Source organism: Anomaloglossus baeobatrachus, chromosome 4 (genome assembly GCF_048569485.1).
Source record: "Anomaloglossus baeobatrachus isolate aAnoBae1 chromosome 4, aAnoBae1.hap1, whole genome shotgun sequence".
In the NCBI taxonomy this organism is placed as follows: domain Eukaryota; kingdom Metazoa; phylum Chordata; class Amphibia; order Anura; family Aromobatidae; genus Anomaloglossus; species Anomaloglossus baeobatrachus.
In genome coordinates this window covers 592,794,459-592,820,579 of record NC_134356.1, presented here as the reverse complement: position 1 = coordinate 592,820,579, position 26,121 = coordinate 592,794,459, and the positions used below count along the sequence as shown (strand labels likewise).

At 49.6% G+C, this 26,121-nt stretch overlaps 1 protein-coding gene across 1 annotated transcript in view; it reads left to right on the top strand.

Annotated features, from left to right (window-relative positions):
• The window catches only part of LOC142304104 (hexokinase-2), a 59,703-nt gene that overhangs the window by 22,480 nt on the left and 11,102 nt on the right, over positions 1-26,121 (top strand). The window contains exons 3-14 of the mRNA XM_075346142.1: positions 4,220-4,368; positions 5,817-5,936; positions 6,952-7,047; positions 8,312-8,411; positions 8,493-8,676; positions 9,297-9,452; positions 10,859-11,092; positions 11,177-11,481; positions 12,991-13,139; positions 13,271-13,390; positions 14,219-14,314; positions 14,823-14,922. Coding sequence (XP_075202257.1) covers positions 4,220-4,368; positions 5,817-5,936; positions 6,952-7,047; positions 8,312-8,411; positions 8,493-8,676; positions 9,297-9,452; positions 10,859-11,092; positions 11,177-11,481; positions 12,991-13,139; positions 13,271-13,390; positions 14,219-14,314; positions 14,823-14,922 — 1,809 coding nt within the window. The remainder of the gene's footprint in view (positions 1-4,219; positions 4,369-5,816; positions 5,937-6,951; positions 7,048-8,311; positions 8,412-8,492; positions 8,677-9,296; positions 9,453-10,858; positions 11,093-11,176; positions 11,482-12,990; positions 13,140-13,270; positions 13,391-14,218; positions 14,315-14,822; positions 14,923-26,121) is intronic.

The following is a 26,121-nucleotide window of genomic DNA, read 5'->3' as shown; positions in this document are numbered from 1 at the left end:
GGTGACGTATACCTGATTGTCAAGAAATTCCAGACAAGCAGTAGTATTAACATTACCTGCTGCTAAATAGAGCAAAATAGTTCCCCCCCACCCTCTTTTAGAGAAGGGTTATTTTACTGTCCCTGTGTCTGATCCGGAGCCGCGGTGGCTCGAGGGGTCTCTGGACCCGAGAGGGGGGGTCGCGCGCACACTCAAAGTGAAAAGGGGGATATGTACAGGGGATTTGGAAGTTTGTGACACCACCCACGGTAAGATGGAGTACCACCGCTGCTGTTGGGGTGCACAGTGGTGGTGATATGGCAGCAAGGTGTTTAACCCCTCCGCTGCAGCAAGGAGGGAGCATGCTTGGATCCGTGCCCTTAGTGTTGCTTGTTAGCCTGTGACTTTTTCCGTGGCACCTTCTTCACTATTTGGACCCTGTAATGTGGAACTAGTCGGGTCCTGCTCATCTATATGGCTAACGGAGTGAGCTTGCTCTCAGGGTTCACGCTTTGGATTTGATAGACTGTGTTTTGGGAAAAGTCCTATCCCATCGGTGCGCTAGTACCCCGATTTTTGGAGTGGGTGAGGGATGAATCTTGAAGACTTCACCCCCGTCGGGGTAAATTACCAGGACGCTTGAAGCTACTCCCCGGCTTAGGGTCCCTGTACCCCGTCGTGCCATGGCCCCTGCCCGAAGATGGCTCAAGGCCGCCGGCTGCCCTCCTCGGCAAGTCCGTGCCCCTTGACATAATCCCCTGTGACCGGGGTTCCAGCTCCTACCAGGCCCAGACCAATGTCTGCTACCTAGTAGATTAATGGAGCCCAGCTCCAACACGGTGACCTCTCCCTCTGAGAGTCACCACTCCACACCTTCTCCTTCTACTCCTCTTTCACTTCTCTGCACTTTTCTACACTTTTCACTTTCTCCTACCAACCCCCCAAATGGGTGGCCCTATTCCCTTCAGGCCCCCCAATGGTGGGTCTGGTGGGTGTGGTGCAAAGTGTTTCTAGGATTTTGACTGGCTTTGATCTTAGCAACATCAAAGAACAGGGATCCGTAACCAAGTAGGATGTGGATACTGTGCAGAAGGGCAGATTGCACAATACCCTGTGACGACCTGATAGGCCAGGGCGTCACATTATCATTATTGGTAACAACCATGACTCCTAAATTATTATTAATTGTTGCTCCAATAAAAAAACCCTGAAGTTGGCACCTGGGGGGAAATAACTTTCGTCTATAGTCTATAGCCCCTCGGCCTTATATGTACCAGTCCCTACTAATTCTTCATAGAATATCCAGATGGTTTACGTTATGCAATGATTTATAGTGTGTGCACGTGGGCTGAATATTATAACAAACGGATCTGGAGAAATTCCTAGAAAGCGGCTGTTTACCATCATCCGTTGGAGGCAGAATTTATTGCGTCATTGGCAGAGGAGAGAGGTTTTGACTTTGTACATTTTTTGTTTTCAAATCCTTTGAAATAGATCTGCTGGTGCGATCGGCATTGTTGTTTGGACACAGCAACCTGGCTTTTAGTGGGTTAAATCTGTTAGCGTCCTTTTGATTTGTGCTGCCATTTGATTGTATGAGTACAATGGTCCTGGGCAGTGTAATCCTACATATTACACTGCCAGCGCAGCAGAACCACTGCGCGGGATCGAGAGCGGGGGTCATTCCAGGTCGCTGATGCTCATCCTCTGCCTTGCCAAGCAGATGCACCAGCGCCTTAATACCAGAGACACTGATCTACTGTACTTTTATACCAGCAGGCTACCCCTCTTTTCATTATATGGTCCACTGCAGTGTCAGTGTGCTGCACCACTGTGATCCTCTAGAACAGAGCTGGGGAACCTTTTTTCTGTCGGAGACAATTTGGAATTTTCTACCAACCTTCGGGGGCCACACCAAATTATCAACTTGAAAACTACCCTGGTATATTTGGTCAAACAAATAATTAACTCACCCTTACTGTGGTGGCCAGAGCAGCTTCTCTTTGGTGCGGCTGTGACGTTCCGTGATATTGATCATGTTGTTTATCACAGCTGCTTTTCCAGGTTTATCTCTCTCTGGAGAGGCTGGGGGAATACACATTACAGGAGACGCTGGGGCGCATAATATATAGGAAACACTGCGGGGAAAACATCCCAGGAAGGGCTGTGTGTGTGTGTGTGTGTGTGTGTGTGTACACATCCCAGGAGGGGCTGGGGGAGGGTGTGTGTGTACATCCCAGGAGGGGCTGGGGGAGGGTGTGTGTGTACATCCCAGGAGGGGCTGGGGGAGGGTGTGTGTGTACATCCCAGGAGGGGCTGGGGGAGGGTGTGTGTGTGTACATCCCAGGAGGGGCTGGGGGAGGGTGTGTGTGTACGTCTCAGGAGTGTGTGTGTGTGTGTGTGTGTGTGTGTGTGTACACATCCCAGGAGAGGCCGGGGGGGGTGTACATGCCATGAGGGGCCGAGGGGGTGGGGTGTACATTCCAGGAGGGGCTGGGGCGCGGCAAGCATTAGGTGGCGGCACGAAGAGCGCTAAGTGGCATTTTAACACCGAATCCATTTGAAAGTCTGTCATATCCCAACCTTGGTGAAGTATCCCAAGTATCATGGCTGTTCTTGCGTGATTATGTGACTGTCGCGGGCGGGGAGGGGACGCTGCGCTCACCCACTGCTCGGGTCCGGCTGCTGCTGCTTCGCTCGCTGCTCGGTGGCTTGAGCGGTGGGCCGGATCCCGGGGCCTTGAGCGGCGCTCCTCGCCCGTGAGTGAAAAGGGGAATGGTTTTGGGGATTTATTGTCCGTGACGCCACCCACGGTTGTGGTGAGGTTGTGACACCGCCGCTGCTCTGGACGGGGATCCTGGGAGCGATGACAGGGAGCAGCTTGGATGTTGTTCTTCCCCTCCGTGGGTAGGGGGGTTGGTTGTCCCGGGGTCCGGTAAGGGAGGGATGGCAGGCGGGTTACGGGGCCTGGAGAGGTGCAGGGTCACGGGGGGCAGCGCCGTGCCGTACGGCACGGTGGCACTCACCCAGCCAATGATGAATACAAAGTCTCCGGTAAAACAAACGGCTGGATGGACAGGTCCCACAGACTGCCGCGGTTGTTCTTCTCCCGGCAGGTTGGTGGTGACTGCCTTTCCCTGCACCTGTTATTTTCTCGGTTCTGATGGCTTCCCACCGGTAACCCGCTCCCCAGCTTGGATGGATGCTGAGGGAGCCCCTTTTGCCCGCACGCTCTGGCCCTGGGAACTGCAGCCTCGGCGGCGACTGTATTTCCCCTCACGGCTCGAGCTGCCGCCTTCAATCGGGTTCCGACCTGGGAAACCTCGGAGGCCCCCCTCGCTAATAGATTCGACCGGCCCCACGGCGACTCCTAGCCTGGTCGGGGTCCGCAAGCCCCGCCGAACGGGTCTGGCCTCTCCTCGCTCCCCGATCCGGTACCGGCGGGCCACCGCCCGTCCCCGGTCCTTACGGTTCACGTCAATCAGCCTCTCCTGCAGACTGTCACCACCCTCTGCCAACCCCGCTGTCAAGTGCCCGGGCCACGCACCCGGACACGATCAGTCTCGTCCACTGCACTTCACTCCTCCAACTCCAAACTCAACTAAAACTACCTTCCTTTTCCCGCCTCCAGGACTGTGAACTCCTCGGTGGGTGGGGCCAACCGCCTGGCTCCACCCCCTGGTGTGGACATCAGCCCCTGGAGGGAGGCAACAAGGATTTTTGTTTGACCTCGATGTGCCTAGCCGGGGTGTGGGGTGTGTTGTTGTAGTACCTGTGACGTCCTGGCTTGTCCAGGGCACCACATAATCCTAGCCCCAGGCCTGGACACTTGTTAGCCCCTTTCTGAGTTGTAGTTTTTGGAGTTCCTGTAGAACATGTAGGGTGACATCTTTTTAGGTCACCTTAAATAACCAGTTTTATTGGTAAGCACCAGAGTCGTTATTACCGCACAACCCAATTATCTCCCACCCTGAAGACACACTTCCACCACCATTGACTTGACCCTTAGGAAATGTTCATGAAAGAGATGACATTGTGGATGAAGATGTCTTCCGTTCTTGCATCTTCATGAAGGTTTGGACTTGTGTAAAGATGAGAATATGGCGGTCACTGAGCTGATGCATGACTCTTCTTTCCACTTAGGCATTTGCCTACAGCAAACAATAGAAATGTATCTTAATCTCTTATGGTAAATGACTAAGAAACTTTTACAAATTTCCTATATTTTTTCTTTTTGTAGAAAATGGAGATTTTTTGGCTTTGGACTTGGGAGGAACTAATTTTCGAGTTCTGCGAGTGAAAGTTTGTGATAATGGAAAGAAGAAGGTGGAAATGGAAAACCAGATTTATGCCATCCCGGAAGACCTGATGAGGGGCAGCGGGGGGCAGGTAAGAATGTAGAGCGGCCAGACTAACAAAAGAGCCTCTTTGAAATGAGCAGAAGACCATCTTTATAGTGGACTATTCTTCAATAATCGTCTAGGCAAACTCTCCTGCCTGTAACCCTGAGCATAAAGTGGTGCAACTGCACGACTGCGGCCTGTCCAATGCTCAGTGAGTAATTTGCACTGATCCTGTCATAATTAAGTGGTCTTTTCATGCTTGATATCTGGTCAGGTGCAGGAGTAAGTTTGGACAACTCATTAAAGGGTTGCCTACCTTTTTAGGGACAATTTTATTTGTTTTAATATGTCATTAAATATGTAATTTAATATTTTCTGCCTTTTTGGTTTCATTCCAAATTTTGCACCAGTCTCTGTGTTGCACTGCCTGCAAAATGAGTTAACTGAGAATCTGTCAGTGAGCTCTCTTTGATAATTTGATCGGGAGTTTGTAAGGATCTTTCTTTTTGCTTTTTTTGCTCTTCCTAACTGATTTGACTACCGACCACATTAAAGTTGAATGTGGAGAGAAACAAGGAACCTGTAAAAGCCAAACTGTCCAAATTTGTCATGAACTCTAATTGCAAAAGCGGTTAGCCCCAAATAAATGCTTTTAAGAAAAAAAATCAATTTGTCTCCAAAAGTGGACAACCCCTTTTTTAAATACTTTTTTTTTATATTTTTAACTCTGGTTGGTAAATAATAATGTTAGGGTAGTGTAAATGTTTCGGATTTGCCCCTTTTCTGATCCATTATTATACATCCCATTATTATTTACTGAAGTCATGCAGACTGGCGCTTATGTTAGACTTTTCCCTCCTCATCATTACCGGCTGTATGCAGCTTCCACATCACACTCAAGTGTAACTTTTCGGCCAGCGAGTAATTAACGGGAAAAAAAAAAAAACACGACTGCCCAAATACAACAACGTGCACAATGCCGGCTCCGATCTGCCCGGCTCCTGCCATCTTTAATGCTATGAGTCACATTGACATGTATTGTTGGAGGCTTGACAAAACGGTGATAAAAAAGATGTTCCACCTGATATAACGAAGCAAGCTTCAGATATTCCTGTTCTGCCAGCCCCATCGGAAAGCTACTGCTAGCCAGGGGCATTTTATAAGTAATCGGCCAATGTTGTGGAAGCCACGTGGCACTTTGAATCTTTCACACCAAGGCTGGTTTCACACCAAGGCTGGTTTCACACATGGTTCCAGTACAGACCATGATCTCTGGATGGTCCATGGGTCTCTTGACCCAAATTCTACAGCCTCATAGGTCTTTGACGCTATTGAGTTTGGATCCGGAGACCTGCATCCGCTCCGAAAATCGTGGACTTGAGTCTGACCATGAAACCTTAAGCCGGTTAGATTTTTTTCTTTAGGAGAACATTTGGTGCATTAGATGGGTAAGTCTCCACTTCTTCTTACATCATGTTCCTTCTCCGATTCCAGCTGTTTGACCACATTGCTGAATGTTTGGCCAACTTCATGGACCAGCTGCACATCAAAGACAAGACGTTGCCCTTGGGCTTCACTTTCTCGTTCCCCTGCCACCAGAACAAACTGGACGAGGTAAGTGGATGAGAATCCTGTGTAATGAACATCTCCTCATATAACTTTCCAGGTTTCTTAGATCATTATCGGGACACAGGAGCTTTTATATTATAAGCTGCCGACAGACGGAGCAGGGGGCTACACATCTATACACTAATGCAGATTTAAAAGTCTAGACCAATCTGTACTGGGGCCGCTATGGGCAGCGTAATGGCCGTTATTGAGGCAGTTTTCTGCTTTTGGACTTATCTGTTAGACGTAGACTACCTTCCAGACATATGCAGATGACAGGGTGTCCTACGACTGTATTAAAAAAATGGCCTGTGATTTGCTGGGGAACTTTAAGTGTTATAGCGCCACCACAGGGGAATGTAATCATTACATGATGCCCACCATAAGCTGCTCTGGCTAATTAGGGGACCCCTCTATTTATGGGGTATCTGTGTATGTATTTCTAACTTTTGCTATACCAAGTATTGGATTTATAAATCCAGGGAAATGTTGTGAAATGATCCGTATATCCAGGATCTGCCCCAGGGATCAGATTATTCGTTTTACTAAACTGCAAAAAGGCTGGAAAATGATTTCCGTGTAATCGCATGATCTTGTATGTTCTATCAAGGACGTGGAGGGATAGGTTATATAACGCGCTGGCAGCCTGCAGTAACCCGCACTGTCAATCTCCTCCGCTGCCGGCAGGACCGTGCTTAGGAAACTGGCTCTGTTCATTATTACGTGCAGTTATCCCTAGATCTGCCCCAGACACTCAGTTTTCCTATATATGCCCTGCTATATAACCTAGGAGTAGGTGTCCTATCTAAGGAGAAAGCTTAGATAGGACACAACCTCCTTTCTACAAGCCGAAGTGTACATTGTCCTCCCAATCTGTTGGCTTGTGTGCTATTTAATTGGGGTTCTTGCTCCTGACCCCATTGGGGTACGTCCTCAATTTTTCTGTATTATATCTGATATTTTCACATGTTTTTCCAGTAGAGTATGTGTTATAGTTGCTCCAATTAATCTCTCCCTGCAGAGTATCTTGGTGAACTGGACTAAAGGATTCAAGGCGTCCGGTGTGGAAGGAAAAGATGTGGTTACTCTGTTAAGAAAAGCAATTAAGAAACGTGGGGTAAGCGGCATTTTCATTGGACCCCGCCTCTGCCTGTGCTGGAGGTGAATGTTAGAATATTCCCATTTATAATGCAGACCGAGAAGTGAAATTGAAGTGTATGTCTGCCGTGGAGGTGGCCCTTCTCGCTCTCTGCCGTGGAGGTGGCCCTTCTCGCTCTCTGCCGTGGAGGTGGCCCTTCTCGCTCTCTGCCGTGGAGGTGGCCCTTCTCGCTCTCTGCCGTGGAGGTGGCCCTTCTCGCTCTCTGCCGTGGAGGTGGCCCTTCTCGCTCTCTGCCGTGGAGGTGGCCCTTCTCGCTCTCTGCCGTGGAGGTGGCCCTTCTCGCTCTCTGCCGTGGAGGTGGCCCTTCTCGCTCTCTGCCGTGGAGGTGGCCCTTCTCGCTCTCTGCCGTGGAGGTGGCCCCTCTCGCTCTCTGCCGTGGAGGTGGCCCCTCTCGCTCTCTGCCGTGGAGGTGGCCCCTCTCGCTCTCTGCCGTGGAGGTGGCCCCTCTCACTCTCTGCCGTCCATTCAGTTGCCAATCTAGACCCATGAGAACCAAACTCCAGAGAATAAATGCAGTGTCGGGAGTGTATGTGCGCTACTGATGGAGGTAGTGCACTGCTAGTTGTCTGAATCAGTCCCAGTTAATCTCCACTCCATTCAAAATAAGATCCCTTTATCATCTGTGGAGGTCCCAGTTTTGGGACCCCTGAGATCAGAGACTTTGCCTATCCTGCAGAGTGGGGCTATGAGTTGTACATGCAAGACAATTCCTATACATGGGGCTGTGTTGCTGCTCCTTGAATATCGCATGGAATTTCTCCATCATCCTTACTTTTCTTCCTATATTGCCTCCACACTAATCAGCTTTTTGTCACCATACATATTAGTTTGGTGCATCTGAAAACTTGAATATTTTGATGTATAATATATTAAATGGGGTTTCTCCTCATTACTCCAGAACGGCGGGATTTTTAATTCTATAGTTTTAGTACCCATTGCTTAGGTTACGTTATGGGCAGCTGCTTTTGTTTCAGCCATGGACAGCCTGCCATGTAAGGAGCGCTTACAAGCTTTTTGCTAGATGGCTTGCTAGCGCTGCTCTGAAGATGGACTGATCACTGGCATAGATGCCTCTGCTTTCAGCAGTGGAGTACACCGTTTGGGCCAGCGGGGAGACTATGCCGCTAGTCCGAGCTGTCCCTCATTCAGGCAGGGAGTGCTGTGTTCCTGGAGAGACCTCATGAGAATTATCCTTTTAACATTTTCGCTCTTCTCATTTCAGGATTTTGATATTGACATTGTTGCGGTTGTGAATGACACAGTGGGCACAATGATGACCTGTGGGTACGATGACCACAACTGTGAGATTGGACTTATCATTGGTGAGTGGGTTACTATATACTGCGCACACTAAGTCTGTATATCGCCTATGTGATCTGATTAGTACCTTCCATTCTTTTCAGGTACGGGTACCAATGCTTGCTACATGGAAGACATGCGACATATAGACCTTGTGGAGGGTGACGAGGGGCGCATGTGTGTGAATATGGAGTGGGGAGCTTTTGGGGATGACGGATCTTTGGATGATATAAGAACAGAGTTTGACCGAGAAATCGACAGGGGATCACTAAACCCCGGGAATCAACTGTAAGCATCTATGGTGGAAAGTTTCCGCTTCTCTTGTGTCATGCCGCTCTATGCAACGCAGGTTAGCAAATTGCAACGTACACTGAGTCATCAGAAAACTCTTACAATGGAGTCTTATGATTGCAATTATCACATGATCGTCCCGCATCGATTCCCAGGACAGACTGTTCAAGTTGTCACCCTGCTCCTCTGTTTCCAGCTCCTATTCTTCATATCACCGGAGCATTGTTCTCAGATTGTGTAATAAGGATATGGCTCCTTCCCAGCCATATGATCTACATCCTAGATTTCTGACCTTCTGGCTTATCCCACAGATAACTGTGCCAATAGACTGTAATTTGTGGCACTAGCTCTTGCCATGTCCCATAAATCAGTAGTGTCAGTACAATGGTGCCCTGTACAATGCAGGCGGGAAAGATCACAGCGCTATTATACAAGGACGGCGGTTTACAATTGCAACAGCGCCACCTGCTGGTGATACTAAGTGCTGACATGTCTGAGCCCAATGATGATGCAGCCATGGTTTATATTGTGTTAGCTGTATTACTGGGGTGCAATACGCTATATAGATGCTACTGTAGTGCAGCTGATAACCATGTCATGCTGACTGTCTCCTACAGGTTTGAGAAGATGATCAGCGGGATGTATATGGGTGAGCTGGTCCGGCTTATCCTGGTCAAGATGGCTAAGGAGGATCTGCTATTTGAAGGAAGGATCACTGCTGACCTTTTGACCACTGGACATTTTGAAACCCGCTACGTCTCTGAAATTGAAAAGTAAGGTCTTGTAGATGATAGTGAAATGCTTCGCTATTTAGCAGCAGTAGTTCAAGTGGCCAGGTCACGAACCACATCTACACAAGATGGCGGATACATGTGTGATCACTGGGGGTTCAACTCGTGAGACCTCCACTAATCACATTAACAATAGTCCCAAAGTTATCTGTATGAATGAAGTAGTAGTGAGCATGTGCGACCACTCTACTCACGGTCTTTAGAAGGGGTGGCCGCACATGCTCATACTACATCCACACAGACTTTTGGACCCCCATTCTTATGATCGGTGGTCCACAGAAAAAATACATACCGTGGAACCTAAGATTACAAGCGTAATTGGTTCCAGGAGTGTGCTCTTAAACCAAGTTACTCTTATATCAAAGCGAATTTTTCCATAGGAAATAGTTGAAACGCAGACAATTCGTTCCACAACCCAAGAATATTTACTGTATTTATACAAAGTTATTACATTAATACAAAATAATGTACAGTATCCATATAAAATTGTTACAGTACAATACAAAATACTGTACAGTAAAAAAAACCATAAAACAATTTAAACAGCATGTTAGTTTACAATGGGATTGTTGGTATGTGAGAGGTACAGTATAGAGAGAAAAAATAATGTATCAATATGACAGCCTTTATTCTAGTAGAATACACAAACACCCCAAATCTATTCTCCCCAAAATAAGGGCAGAACTAAGCCAAATGTGGGGTAGGAAAACTGCTCAGGCAGATTACAGTACAAGTAATGTTCTGTACTGGTTAGCAATAAGTACAATACTGTATCCACAAATGCAAATTGATAGACATTCTGTATAGTATATTCTGTACTGTACAATGGTATATTGTATACAATACATATGTACAAAAAATTACCTCCAGAGCGCGGTGAAAGGACAGAACCGGAGTGTGCACGGTGAGGATTTGCTCTTATTGCAAATCATTGCTCTTAAACAAAGTTACACATTTGTAAAAAGCTTTGCTTGTCTTGCAAAACACTCTCAAACAAAGTTACTCTTAATACAAGGTTCCACGCTATATAATTTTTCCTATACATAGGTGAATAATTTTTCATGGGGTGACCCCTTTTAAGATTTCTCTTATTAAAACCTATATTTTTATCCATCAAGGACATATAATAATAATAATAATAATAATGATGATGGGCTGGTTATTGAATATGTTTTTAGTTGACCAGTGGTTGAGAAGATGCACAATTATTTTACTTTTTGCTTCGCTCGTTTAAAGTGTAGTTTTCTGGGATCTTGCGGACGCCATCTTACCTGAGCTATGCTGTTATACTCCGTGCATATGGTGTCATCACCCAACATATGACCTACATGTTGCCTTATAAATGACACGAGCTGCTATTAACGCTGCGGATTCTGCTCTTCTTACAGAGATAAGGAAGGGATCAAAACTGCCCATCAGATCCTGAGTAAGCTGGGGCTGGAGCCCTCCCACGAGGACTGTGTGGCCACACACCGCATCTGCCAGATAGTGTCGTCTCGCTCTGCCAACCTGTGTGCCACCACACTTGCTGCCGTTCTGAGACGTATCCGAGAGAACAAAGGTGTGGAGCGATTGAAGTCAACAGTTGGAGTGGATGGGTCCGTCTACAAGAATCACCCACAGTGAGTCACTAAGCTATTGATGGGTGATAGGTCATTTTATTTTTATTCCGATATTTAGTCTTCTCTGCTCTTCTCTCTCCTTAGCTTTGCACGGCTCCTTCAGAAGACTGTCCGCAGACTTGTGCCGGAGTGCGACATCCGATTCATCCGATCCGAGGACGGCAGTGGTAAAGGAGCCGCCATGGTGACAGCTGTAGCTTACCGACTGGCTGACCAGCGCCACGAAAGGGAGAAGACGCTTGAAGCCCTCAACCTCAGCACCAAGCAGCTGCTGGAAATTAAGAGGATCATGAGCGTAGAAATGGACAGAGGCTTAAAAAAGACGAGCCATGATGAAGCCACAGTCAAGATGCTACCGACGTACGTTAGGTCAACGCCGGATGGCACAGGTGAGCGGGGGCTGCAGGCGCTGAACTTGAGGTGGTGTCTCTATGGATTATCTCATTGTTCAGAAGCTGGAAGTGTGCAAGAAACTAGATGTTCCAATGACTTGGACCCTTTAGTTTATGATCACACTGAACCTTTTAATGGCTGTCAATGACATCCTTTTTTTTTTTCTTTTTCAAGCAGAAGACACTTTAGCAATCCCTTCTTCATGGTGTATTGTAATTCTGAAGTAACTTTTTTCTTTTCCTTTCCTTTTTTTTTCTTTTTCTTTTTTTTTTTTTTTTTTGTTTTATTGAAGATTTTACAATACTACGGTTTTCTTTATTGCTTTGTTTTTCATGAAAAATGCGCCAAATTTTGCCACAACAAAATTTGCCATAAAGCAGGAGCAAACGCTATGATGGATTGGGTCCATTTATCTTTTTGAGAGAGAACACTTTTTCATTTAAGCAGCTTTCTTGGAGAACACATTGCCCTTTCCTTAGGATGATTGCTACCTACACCAACCAAAAACAACAGGAGGACGTTGTGCTATGTGCATTCCCTGACAACGCTCCTCCTTTATCCGAGTGGCTGGTCCTGGTAATGCAGTTGCCACACATTAAATGAAATGAGGCTGAACTGCAATACCTGATCCAGCCACATAGATAAGAGCATTGCTGGGTTAAGTATTACAGTGAAGTGCACTAGGCTGTGTGATGTGAACTAGTCTGATTGACATATGAGGGTCAGGAAGAAATTTTCCCATAATCTGGTGCAATCAATATCTGCTTCATAGGGGTTTTGCCTCTCTCTGGATCATGTTTGTTTATAGGTTAAACTCAATGGACTTGGGTCACCTTTCAACCTTAAAACTATGAAAGGCTCCAGTCCCATGCTGTTCGCCTTTCTTCATGGTTGTTCAGGCTTGTTGCAGTCACTGTATGAGACTACAGACTTGTGAATCCTCACAGGGCGCAATGTACATGCTGTCAGGATTTACTGGTACTGGCATCGGGAATAGGTGATCACGTGACTGTATGTTATTTGCATACTTCTAGCCACATTCGAACTAGACCTCTCCGACCTCAGTCAATACGCTTGTATTGAGCAAATCCGTTGGCACGTGACCATATGTATGCAAATGACATACTTGCGGTCTCGTGCCCACCCATTACCGGTGCGTAGAATCCTGACAGCACGCACTGCTTTGCTCAATACAAGTGAATTGAGTAAAGTCAGACAGGTCTAGTTCGAATGTGGCTAGAAGTATGCAAATTGCAAACTTGTAATCACATGATTGCCCAATCCTGATTGATGCCACCACATGTAAATCCTGACAGCATGCACACTGTGCACTGTGAGGATCCACAAGGTGACTGCAGACTTGCAACTCAAGTCTGCACAACCCCTTTAAAGACAGTTCATCAACATATCCTGGGGAGAGCTGCTTTATTTCTTCCATGTGATGGGATAATTCAAATCCTTAGCTGTAAACTATGCTGTATACACCGTGTATTGTAATCTTTCAGAGAGAGGCGACTTCCTGGCACTGGATCTCGGGGGCACAAATTTCCGCGTTCTCCTGGTGCGTGTTCGGAACGGTATGAGACGTGGGGTGGAAATGCACAACAAGATCTACACCATCCCGCAAGATGCCATGCAAGGAACCGGAGAGGAGGTGAGAATTCCTGTACATTATGCCACCCAGGTAGAATATTTCCAGCTAGGCTTCATTCTGTCTGTACCACTGGAAATTGTAATTTAACAGTGTTATAAATGATTAATTATATTATCTGTGCTTTATTGCAGCTGTTTGACCACATTGTCCATTGCATCGCTGACTTCCTAGAATACATGGGTATGAAAGGAGTATCTCTGCCCCTTGGGTTCACCTTCTCCTTCCCGTGCCATCAGAACAGTCTGGATGAGGTAATTGGAAGTGGTGGCTGAATGTGATCCATTATCAGATCATTAGTACTGATATAACTAGTACATTAGAGCTAGCCATGTTGGGAGGTGGGGTAGCCTTTACAGCAGCACACGAGGTGGTCGGCCCTTCCGGCCGCACACGAGGTGGTCGGCCCTTCCGGCCGCATACGAGGTGGTTTACCCAATGTTAATCTATGGTGTATAGCCGCAAGTAGTCCATAAAGCAGAAAGGTATGGTTGTAGCCAGGCGTATCCACCATCACTGTCGTCTTTACATTGGACTGCAGGTAGAGCTATTTTATTACCACTATTACAAGACTTAACTCCTCTAGCTCCAATGAGTCAATCACAAAGTCAGCTCTGCTACATCTATTGTGTACAACTATTCTTGGCAGTCTCCATCGTCACACCCTTATGACAAACATTCAAAGTATGTATATCGCCCTTTTTGCAAAACTAAGTTCAATATGATTATTCAAGCTTTATGCCCTGAGCCTAAATCCTATAATTTTCACCATCATTGTGCAGTAATCGCGGTGGATTAATCGACTTGTGAAGCAATCAAAGATTTTCTTATGTTCCAATAGTTCAGTTGAGTTCAGCTAGAAAACAAAGTGTGAGCGGCCATAGCTGTACGGCACGGCCGAGTATATGATGGGCTTTGGGGCAGGTTCCTGTACGGCATGGCTGAATATATGATGGGCTTTGGGGCAGGTTCTTGTATGGGAACCGAGGTGACTCCTTTGTCGCTCTATTGTCTTCTTCACCCTTATCCTGCAGCTTTCCAGGTTTGGAAATATAAAAAGAATGTCATGTTTTTTCCCATAGGGCATTCTCCTGAAGTGGACCAAAGGTTTCAAAGCATCTGGCTGTGAAGGAGAAGATGTGGTAAATCTCCTGAAAGAAGCCATCCACAGACGTGAGGTGGGTGTCCTGCCCCGCAAGATTATACTTACTGCTGGTGGTACAAAGACACTGACCGCAATTCTCAGGCCAGTCGTGCGATGAAAAACCTGTCTGCAACTTGTCTGTGACTTGTCAAACCGCTATTTTAGAGCTGCCATTTTGATTGATAAGATGCCAAATTGCAGGCAGGTTGTGTGTGATTTTGCATTGAAGTTGATGGGTTAGTGAGTCACTAAACAGATTTGGAAACCTTTACAACTTTGCATCACATCCCCGGCATCTAGCAATGTGTCACCATAACAAATAATTACAAATTATGTCATGCAAGATCAAAATGTTGCGTCATCGGTCACCAGGTTGTCCCGTATGTGGATGCTTTATGGGTTGTGTCCCTCTGTCCTCACACAGAATACAATATGGCTAATCCTTCTTCTGCTTGGACTTGGAGAGCAACTGCAGCGGATTTGACCTCCCTGTTGCCTAATTACTTGTTCTAATATTCACTCATCTGTTCTTCTATCTGTAGGAGTTTGATCTGGATGTAGTAGCTGTCGTGAATGACACCGTGGGGACCATGATGACTTGTGGCTATGAAGACCCCTATTGTGAAATGGGACTGATTGTCGGTAAGAGAGAACATTGCGCTGTGGTATAAGCAGAATCACCAAGTTGACAGAGTGGGGAAACGTCTGTCAATCATTATTTATTTTATTTTTTATACCTTGTTGGTGTAAAACTAGGTGGCATTAGCAGGATTGTTCTTTCTTTCTGGGAGAGGATTTCCATGTTTCCCCGAAAATAAGAGAGGTTCTTGATTTCTTTCGGGCCAAAAAATAATATAACAATTATTCAAATATGGTCATATTACATTCTGGAACGTCAACATATCTCTCCAAACTCTGTGTGTAACACGTGCGTATCTATCCATCTATCTATCTATGTATCCTTATATGTGTATCCATCATCTACTTATCTATTATCTATCCATCTAATGTCTATGTATGATACACACACGCACACGCGCGCACACACGCACACGCGCGCGCGCACACACACACACACACACACACACACACACACACACACACACACACACACACACACACACACACACACACACACACACACACACACACACTATTATCTTCGGGATATAGACACTGGGGCACCTAGGAGAATGGGGGGCCTGCAAAATTGCCCAGCTTGCACTTCCTTCCCCCTAATGCCAGTTCTGCATATCTGCCTGTTTCCTATTCAGGTCTTTTAGACTCCTGTAATTAAGAGACCTGTGGTCACATGACTGTGAAGTCAAAGGTCCTTAAACAATCTGAACCTCAGAATACTACTGCTGAGGTATTTAAGAGTCAAAGCCCTGAGAAATTGTGACGTTTGACTCCTTCTAACACTGGCCCTGACTGTTCCTAGGGCTTCTATTTGGAGTAAGGGTTATTTCTTTGTCGCTCCATTGGGAGACCCAGACAATTGGGTGTATAGCTTCTGCCTCCGGAGGCCACACAAAGTATTACACTTTAAAAGTGTAACCCCTCCCCTCTGCCTATACACCCTCCCGTGCATCACGGGCTCCTCAGTTTTATGCTTTGTGTGGAAGGAGGCACACATCCACTCATGCATTCTCAGATTAGTTATATCGGTTGGAAGAAAAGAGGACCCCCACGGGGTCCCCGGCATGTTCCCTTCTCACCCCACTAAGTCGGCGGTGCTGTTAAGGTTGAGGTACCCATTGCGGGTACAAAGGCCGGAGCCTCATGCCGTTTTCCTTCACCATCCCTTAGTGGCTCTGGGAGAAGTGGGATCCTGACCGGTCATCCATTCACTGGGACCGGGCTCCCTCCGCAGCCCCTGTGGGAATCTGCTGGACAGGAGTCTATTCATCCTCAGGGATCGGGCCCTGCATCTATAAGGTACTCTGTGTCCCCATGGGGACTGTGCATGGAGCGCCTTATTCCCGGACGCTGCAGCAGCTGCTGATTTCTGAAGACCGGCGGACTTCCGCGCCGACCGCGCCTGCTTGTCGGCAGCGGTCTTAAATTTAGTCCCCGGCTTCATCGCGGCCTAGTAGCAAAAATCCCGCCCCCGGGCCTGCCTGTCAGGGGTAAGGGCGGGACGGCCGGCCTGACGTCGGCTGTGAGGGCCGGAGCATCCTGTATGTTTCCTCCCCCCTCACTGATCACTGTGGGGACCCCAGATTCCCGCACTTTTCTAGCACCGCCCACGGCTCCACTCCTCCCCTGAGAGCTCCGGCAGCCATGTTTTTGGCATTCTGCCGGTGGAGGATTATCAGAGAAGAGCTCTGCAGCTCTGGGAGACCTAAGGCAGGGAATCTGGAGGACACACACTCCGCTTTTTAGCGGTCGGTAAGCCACACCGGTCACCCGGTGCTGGTCCCCCCCCAGGGTGCCGGAATAGATACGTATTTATTTACATATTTCTGTTCGGTCGGGCTGTATACCCCTTCCCATATACCCTCAGTGATCACTCTCCTAGGAGGCAACAGCATGTCGTCCACAAGGAGCAAAGGTGCTAAGGCACAGGGTTTTTTGCGACCTGTACCTCTTGTGCGGCTATGTTGCCTGCGGGTTCCACCTACCCTCACTGTGAGAAATGCTCAACCACTGTTTCGCTTGCTCAGCCGGAGCCTTGGTCACTAGTGGGCCCCTCGGCTCATGTAGACCCCCTGCTCCCCCTGTCCAGGCGGCAGGGACAGAGTTTGCTGCGTTTGCTGAGAAACTCTGAGTCACTTTCACAATCCATGGCTCAGTCTATGGACAAATGGTCTGCCAAGCTGCTAGAAGCTTTGCAGTCCAGACCGGTCCTTACACAGGCCCCGGTCCCCGTTAGCTCGTCGCCTCCAGGCCCCTCTCGGTCCGCGCCGCAGCGCGCTCCCAGGTTGGGCCCTAGGTCCCACGCGGAGGACTCCTGCCCGGATCTCAGTCCCAGACCGACTAAGCGGGCTCGCTGGGAATCTTCCCCGACTTCTTCACGCTGTTCGGGTTCCCAGCCCGAGGACTCTCTGGAGGACGAGGCGGACGTCGCAGCTCAGGGCTCTGAACCTGACGTTGCCCTCAATCTTGATACACCTGAAGGGGACGCCTTAGTTAATGATCTTATCTCGTCCATTAACCAGGTGTTAGATCTGTCTCCCCCGCCTCCACCTGTAGAGGAGTCGGCTTCTCAGCAGGAGAAACACCAGTTTCGGTTCCCCAAACGTACACGGAGTGCTTTTTTCGATCACTCTAACTTCAGAGATGCTGTCCAGAAGCCCAGAGCGGTTCCGGACAAGCGCTTTACTAAGCGCCTTACTGACACACGTTACCCCTTCCCCTCTGACGTAGTTAAGGGTTGAGCTCAGTGTCCCAAGGTGGATCCTCCAGTCTCTAGATTGGCGGCTAGATCTGTGGTATCGGTGGCAGATGGCTCATCGCTAAAGGATGCCACTGACAGGCAGAGCTCCTGGTGAAATCCATCTTTGAAGCCACGGGCGCGTCTTTTGCCCCGGCCTTTGCAGCCGTGTGGGCACTACAGGCTATCTCAGCTTGTCTGGCTGAGATTAATGCAGTCACACGTAATTCTGCTCCGCAGGTTGCGTCTCTGACTTCTCAAGCGACAGCTTTTTCTTCCTACGCCATGAACGCAGTCCTAGACTCTGCTAGCCGTACAGCGGTGGCATCCGCTAATTCTGTGGCAGTCCGCAGGGCCATGTGGCTGCGCGAATGGAAGGCAGACTCTGCCTCCAAGAGGTTCTTAACCGGTTTGCCGTTTTCTGGCGACCGATTGTTTGGCGAACGATTGGATGAGATTATTAAGGAATCCAAGGGAAAGGACTCCTCCTTACCCCAGTCCAAACCTAAGAGACCTCAGCAACGGAAAATTCAATCGAGGTTTCGGTCCTTTCGTCCCTTCGCCAAGCCCCAGTCCTCTTCGTCCAACAGGCCGGAGAAAGGCCAGAGGAACTCCTATGCGTGGCGGTCTAAGTCACGCCCCCAAAAGGCCGCCGGAGGCACTGCCTCCAAGGCGGCCTCCTCATGACTCTCGGCATCCCCGAACCGCATCCTCGGTCGGTGGCAGGCTCTCCCGCTTTTGCGACGCCTGGTGGCCACATGTTCAAGACCGATGGGTGAGAGACATTCTGTCTCACGGTTACAGGATAGAGTTCAGCTCTCGTCCTCAGACTCGTTTCTTCAGAACCTCTCCGCCCCCGCTCGGGCCGACGCACTTTTTCAGGCAGTGGCCACTCTGAAGACAGAGGGAGTTGTGATCCCGGTTCCCCCTCAGGAACATGGTCGCGGCTTTTACTCCAACTTGTTCGTGGTGCCAAAGAAGGACGGATCATTCCGTCCCGTTCTGGACCTCAAATTGCTCGACAGACATGTGAGCACCAGACGGTTTCGGATGGAATCTCTCCGCTCGGTCATCGCCTCGATGTCACAAGGAGACTTCCTAGCATCGATCGACATCAAGGATGCTTATCTCCATGTGCCGATCGCACCCGAACATCAACGCTTCTTGCGTTTCGCCATCGGGAACGAGCACCTTCAGTTCGTGGCATTGCCTTTCGGCCTGGCGACAGCCCCACGGGTGTTCACCAAAGTCATGGCATCCGTAGTGGCGGTCCTACACTCTCAGGGCCACTCGGTGATTCCCTACTTGGACGATCTCCTAGTCAGGGCATCTTCTCGGGTGGCGTGTCAACACAGCCTTACAGTCGCTCTGGCGACTCTCCAGCAGTTCGGGTGGATAATCAACTTCCCAAAATCCCAGTTGACACCGACCCAATCACTGACTTACCTCGGGATGGAGTTTCATACACAGTCAGCGGTAGTCAAGCTACCGCTGGACAAACAGCTGTCCCTGCAGGCAGGGGTACAATCTCTTCTTCGGGGTCAGTCATACCCCTTGTGGCGCCTCATGCACTTCCTGGGGAAGATGGTGGCAGCGATGGAGGCAGTGCCCTTCGCGCAATTCCATCTGCGGCCACTCCAATGGGACATTCTCCGCAATTGGGACAGGAGGTCGACTTCCCTCGACAGGAACGTCTCTCTGTCCCTTGCAACCAAGACGTCTCTTCAGTGGTGGCTCCGTCCCAATTCTCTATCGCAAGGAGGATCCTTCCTACCCCCAACCTGGGCTGTGGTCACCACGGACGCGAGCCTGTCAGGGTGGGGAGCGGTTTTCCTCCACCACAGGGCTCAGGGAACCTGGACTCCGGTAGAGTCCTCCCTTCAGATCAATGTTCTGGAGATAAGGGCGGTGTATCTAGCCTTATTGGCCTTCCATCGGTGGCTGGAGGGCAGACAGATCCGTATACAGTCGGACAACGCCACTGCCGTCGCATACATCAACCATCAGGGAGGCACGCGCAGTCGTCAGGCCTTCCAGGAAGTCAGGCGGATTCTGCAGTGGGTGGAAGCCACAGCCTCCACGATCTCCGCAGTTTACATCCCGGGCGTAGAAAACTGGGAAGCAGATTTTCTCAGTCGTCAGGGCATGGACGCGGGGGAATGGTCTCTGCACCCAGACGTGTTTCGAGAGATCTGTCGCCGCTGGGGAACGCCGGACGTCGATCTCATGGCGTCACGACACAACAACAAGGTCCCGGCCTTCATGGCACGGTCTCAGGATCACAGAGCTCTGGCAGCGGACGCATTAGTTCAGGATTGGTCGCAGTTTCGACTGCCTTATGTATTTCCTCCTCTGGCGATGCTGCCCAGAGTGTTACGCAAGATCAGGTCCGACTGTCGTCGCGCCATTCTCGTCGCTCCAGATTGGCCGAGGCGATCGTGGTACCCGGATCTGTGGCATCTCACGGTGGGGCAACCGTGGGCGCTTCCAGACCGCCCAGACTTGCTGTCACAAGGGCTGTTTTTCCATCTGAATTCTGTGGCCCTCAACCTGACTGTGTGGCCATTGAGTCCCTGGCTCCTAGCGTCTTCAGGATTATCTCAGGATGTCATTGCCACTATGAGACAGGCCAGGAAACCAACGTCCGCCAAGATCTATTACAGATCTTGGCGGATCTTCTTATCCTGGTGCTCTGATAATGGGTTTACTCCCTGGCCGTTTGCCTTACCCACTTTTCTTTCATTCCTTCAATCCGGAATGGACAAGGGTTTGTCACTCGGCTCTCTCAAGGGACAAGTATCGGCGCTCTCCGTATTTTTTCAAAAGCGCCTGACCAGGCTTCCGCAGGTCCGCACGTTCCTGCAGGGAGTTTGCCACATAGTCCCACCATAAAAGCGTCCGCTGGAACCCTGGGACCTTAACAGGGTGCTAACGGCTCTTCAGAAACCACCTTTCGAGCCGCTGCGGGATGTTTCTTTATCACGTCTTTCGCAGAAGGTGGCATTTCTAGTGGCAGTTACATCACTCCGAAGAGTGTCGGAGCTTGCAGCGCTGTCATGCAAAGCCCCCTTCCTGGTTTTTCACCAGGATAAGGTGGTTCTGCGTCCTGTCCCGGAATTTCTCCCTAAGGTGGTATCCCCTTTTCATCTCAATCAGGATATCTCCTTACCTTCATTTTGCCCTAATAAAGATGGAGTCACTAATTGTGTTGTGTTTTATTTCTAATAAAAATATTTTTCTCTGTGTTGTGTTTTTTTTTTATCATTACTAGAAATTCATGGTGGCCATGTCTAATATTGGCGTGACACCATGAATTTCGGGCTTAGGGCCAGCTATACAGCTAGCCCTAACCCCATTATTACCTAGCTAGCCACCCGGCTTCAGGGCAGCTGGAAGAGTTGGATACAGCGCCAGAAGATGGCGCTTCTATGAAAGCACCATTTTCTGGGGTGGCTGCGGACTGCAATTCGCAGTGGGGGTGCCCAGAAAGCATGGGCACCCTGCACTGTGGATTCCAATCCCCAGCTGCCTAGTTGTACCCGGCTGGACTCAAAAATTAGGCGAAGCCCACGTCATTTTTTTTTTTAATTATTTCATGAAATAATTAAAAAAAAAGGGCTTCTCTATATTTTTGGTTCCCAGCCGGGTACAAATAGGCAGCTGGGGGCAGCCCGTACCTGCCTGCTGTACCCGGCTAGCATACAAAAATATGGCGAAGCCCACGTCATTTTTTTTTTCTTTTTGGGCAAAAAACTGCATACAGTCCTGGATGGAGGATGCTGAGACTTGTAGTTCTGCAGCTGCTGTCTGCTCTCCTGCATACACTAGTGAATGGAGGATGCTGAGACTTGTAGTTCTGCAGCTGCTGTCTGCTCTCCTGCATACACTAGTGAATGGAGGATGCTGAGACTTGTAGTTCTGCAGCTGCTGTCTGCTCTCCTGCATACACTAGTGAATGGAGGATGCTGAGACTTGTAGTTCTGCAGCTGCTGTCTGCTCTCCTCCATACACTAGTGAATGGAGGATGCTGAGACTTGTAGTTCTGCAGCTGCTGTCTGCTCTCCTGCATACACTAGTTCTGCAGCTGTCTGCTCTCCTGCATACAATGAACATTTTGAAGAAGGAAATGACATCAGACCTTTTTTTTTTTTTTTTTTTCATCAACAATCTTTAATGGCATTGTGCACTGATTAAAAACGCAGTGAGCAAAAACGCAGCAAAAAACGCACCAAATCGCGGCAAAAACGCATGCGTTTTTGCCGCGTTTTTTTAGCCGCGGGTGCGTTTTTTAGACAAAAACGCACATAAAAACGCAGCGTGAAAAAAACGCCTAGTGCGCACATACCCTTACAGGTGGGCAACCGCCGCCTGAAGGACTCGCCTACCTAGACTGGCGTCTGCCGAAGCATAGGTATGCACCTGATAGTGCTTCGTGAAAGTGTGCAGGCTCGACCAGGTAGCTGCCTGACACACCTGCTGAGCCGTAGCCCGGTGCCGCAATGCCCAGGACGCACCCACGGCTCTGGTAGAATGGGCCTTCAGCCCTGAGGGAACCGGAATCCCAGCCGAACGGTAAGCTTCGATAATTGGCTCCTTGATCCACCGAGCCAGGGTTGATTTGGAAGCCTGTGACCCTTTACGCTGGCCAGCGACAAGGACAAAGAGTGCATCCGAGCGGCGCAGGGGCGCCGTACGAGAAATGTAGAGTCTGAGTGCTCTCACCAGATCTAACAAGTGCAAATCCTTTTCACATTGGTGAACTGGATGAGGATAAATAGAGGGTAAGGAAATATCCTGATTGAGATGAAAGGGGGATACCACCTTAGGGAGAAACTCCGGAACCGGACGTAGAACCACCTTGTCCTGGTGAAAAACCAGAAAAGGGGCTTTGCACGACAACGCTGCTAGCTCAGACACTCTCCGAAGTGAAGTGACTGCTACTAGAAAAACCACTTTCTGCGAAAGGCGTGAGAGAGAAATATCTCTCATTGGCTCGAATGGTGGTTTCTGAAGAACCATCAGCACCCTGTTTAGATCCCAGGGTTCTAACGGCCGCTTGTAAGGTGGAACGATGTGACAAACTCCCTGCAGGAACGTGCGTACCTGTGGAAGTCTAGCTAGGCGCTTCTGGAAAAACACAGAGAGCGCTGAAACTTGTCCCTTAAGGGAACCGAGCGACAAACCCTTTTCCCGTCCAGATTGAAGGAAGGACAGAAAAGTAGGTAATGCAAATGGCCAGGGAGAAAAACCCTGAGCAGAGCACCACGACAGGAAAATTTTCCACGTCCTGTGATAAATCTTGGCGGACGTTGGTTTCCTAGCCTGTCTCATAGTGGCAATGACTTCTTGAGATAACCCTGAAGACGCTAGGATCCAGGACTCAATGGCCACACAGTCAGGTTGAGGGCCGCAGAATTCAGATGGAAAAACGGCCCTTGAGACAGCAAGTCTGGTCGGTCTGGTAGTGCCCACGGTTGGCCGACCGTGAGATGCCACAGATCCGGGTACCACGACCTCCTCGGCCAGTCTGGAGCGACGAGGATGGCGCGGCGGCAGTCGGCCCTGATCTTGCGTAACACTCTGGGCAACAGTGCCAGCGGAGGAAACACATAAGGGAGCTGAAACTGCGACCGATTCTGAACTAACGCGTCTGCCGCCAGAGCTCTGGGATCTTGAGACCGTGCCATGAACGTTGGTACCTTGTTGTTGTGCCGGGACGCCATGAGGTCGACGTCCGGCACCCCCCAGCGGCAACAGATCTCCTGAAACACGTCCGGGTGAAGGGACCATTCCCCTGCGTCCATGCCCTGGCGACTGAGATAATCTGCTTCCCAGTTTTCCACGCCTGGGATGTGAACTGCGGATATGGTGGAGGCCGTGGCTTCCACTCACATCAAAATCCGCCGGACTTCCTGGAAGGCTTGTCGACTGCGTGTGCCGCCTTGGTGGTTGATGTATGCCACCGCTGTAGATTTGTCCGACTGAATTCGGATCTGCTTGCCTTCCAGCCACTGCTGGAACGCTTTCAGGGCAAGATACACTGCCCGAATTTCCAGAACATTGATCTGAAGCGAGGACTCTTGCCGGGTCCACGTACCCTGAGTCCTGTGGTGGAGAAAAAACCGCTCCCCACCCTGACAGACTTGCGTGCGTCGTGACTACTTCCCAGGATGGGGGTAGGAAGGATTTCCCCTTCGACAATGAAGTGGGAAGAAGCCACCACCGAAGGGAAGCTTTGGTCGCCTGAGAGAGGGAGACAGTCCTGTCGAGGGACGTCGGCTTCCTGTCCCATTTGCGTAGGATGTCCCATTGAAGAGGACGCAGGTGAAACTGCGCGAAAGGGACTGCTTCCATTGCTGCCACCATCTTCCCCAGGAAGTGCATGAGGCGCCTCAAGGGGTGTGACTGGCCTTGAAGGAGATTTGTACCCCTGTCTGTAGTGACCGCTGCTTGATCAGCGGAAGCTTCACTATCGCTGAGAGGGTATGAAACTCCATGCCAATGTATGTGAGCGATTGGGCCGGTGTCAGATTTGACTTTGGAAAAATGAAGATCCACCCGAAACTCTGGAGAGTCTCCAGGGTAGCGTCGAGGCTGTGTTGGCATGCCTCTAGAGAGGGTGCCTTGATCAACAGATCGTCCAAGTACGGGATCACCGAGTGACCCTGAGAATGGAGGACCGCTACTACAGTAGCCATAACCTTGGTGAAAACCCTTGGGGCTGTCGCCAGGCCGAATGGCAGTGCCACGAACTGCAGGTGTTCGTTTCCTATGGCGAAGCGCAAGAAGCGCTGGTGCTCTGGGGCAATCGGAACGTGGAGATAAGCATCTTTGATATCGATCGATGCAAGGAAAACTCCTTGGGACATTGAGGCGATGACGGAGCGAAGGGATTCCATCCGGAACCGCCTGGTCTTTACGTGTTTGTTGAGAAGTTTCAGGTCTAGGACAGGACGGAAAGACCCGTCCTTCTTTGGGACCACAAACAAGTTGGAGTAAAAACCGTGGCCCTGTTGATGAAGAGGAACAGGGACCACCACTCCTTCTGCCTTCAGAGTGCCCAGCGCCTGCAGAAGAGCCTCGGCTCTCTCGGGAGGCGGAGAAGACCTGAAGAATCGAGTCGGGGGACGAGAGATGAACTCTATCTTGTAACCGTGAGACAGAATGTCTCTCACCCAGCGGTCTTTTATTTGTGGCAGCCAGGTGTCGCAAAAGCGGGAGAGCCTGCCACCGACCGAGGATGCTACTAGAGGAGGTAGAAGTCATGAGGCAGCCGCTTTGTTAGCGGTGCTCCCAATGGCCTTTTTAGGACGTGACTTAGACCGCCATGCATCAGAGTTCCTTTGTTCTTTCTGAGACCTTTTGGACGAGGGGAATTGGGACCTGCCCGCGCCCCGAAAGGACCGAAACCTCGACTGCCCTCTCCTCTGTTGGGAGAGGTTCTGCTTGGGCTGGGGTAAGGATGTATCCTTTCCCTTGGATTGTTTGATGATTTCATCCAGGCGCTCGCCAAAGAGCCTGTCGCCAGAAATTGGCAAACCGGTTAAACGCTTTTTTGGAAGCGGAATCTGCCTTCCACTCCCGTAGCCACAAGGCCCTGCGGACTACTACCGAATTGGCGGTCGCAACTGCCGTACGGCTCACAGAGTCCAGGACAGCATTCATAGCGTAAGACGCAATTGCCGAGGTCTGGGAGGTAATGGAAGCCACTTGTGGCGCGGCCGCTTCAATTTTCGCTTGACCTGCTGATATAGCTTGTAGCGCCCATACGGCTGCGAATGCTGGGGCAAAAGAAGCTCCGATAGCTTCATAGATGGACTTCATCCAGAGCTCCATCTGCCTGTCAGTGGCATCTTTAAGCGAGGCCCCATCTTCCACTGCAAGTATGGATCTAGCCGCCAGTCTGGAGATTGGAGGATCCACTTTGGGACATTGAATCCAACCTTTAACCACTTCCGGGGGAAAAGGATAACGTGTATCCTTAAGGCGCTTAGAGAAACGCTTATCCGGACAAGCATGGTGATTCTGGATTGCCTCTCTGAAATCAGAGTGGTCTAGAAACATACTCTGTGTACGCTTGGGGAACCTGAAGCGAAATTTCTCCTGCTGAGAATCAGACTCCTCCGCCGGAGGGGCTGAGGGAAGAATATCCAGCAACTGATGAATGGATGCAATAAGATCATTCACTATGGCGTCCCCGTCTGGGGAATTAAGATTGAGAGCGCTCCCAGGATCAGAATCCTGATCAGCTGTTTCCGCATCATCAACCAGAGAATCCCCCCGCTGAGACCCTAAACAATATGATGTCGAGGGAAATTCTAAGCGGGCTCGCTTAGACGATCTGGGGCTAGGTTCTAAGTCCGAACCCTCCGTCTGGGATGTATGAGATACCCCGTGAGGACATTGTTGGTCCAACTGAGGGGGGTCAGGGAACAATGATTCAACAGAGTCCCTTTGCTGAGATA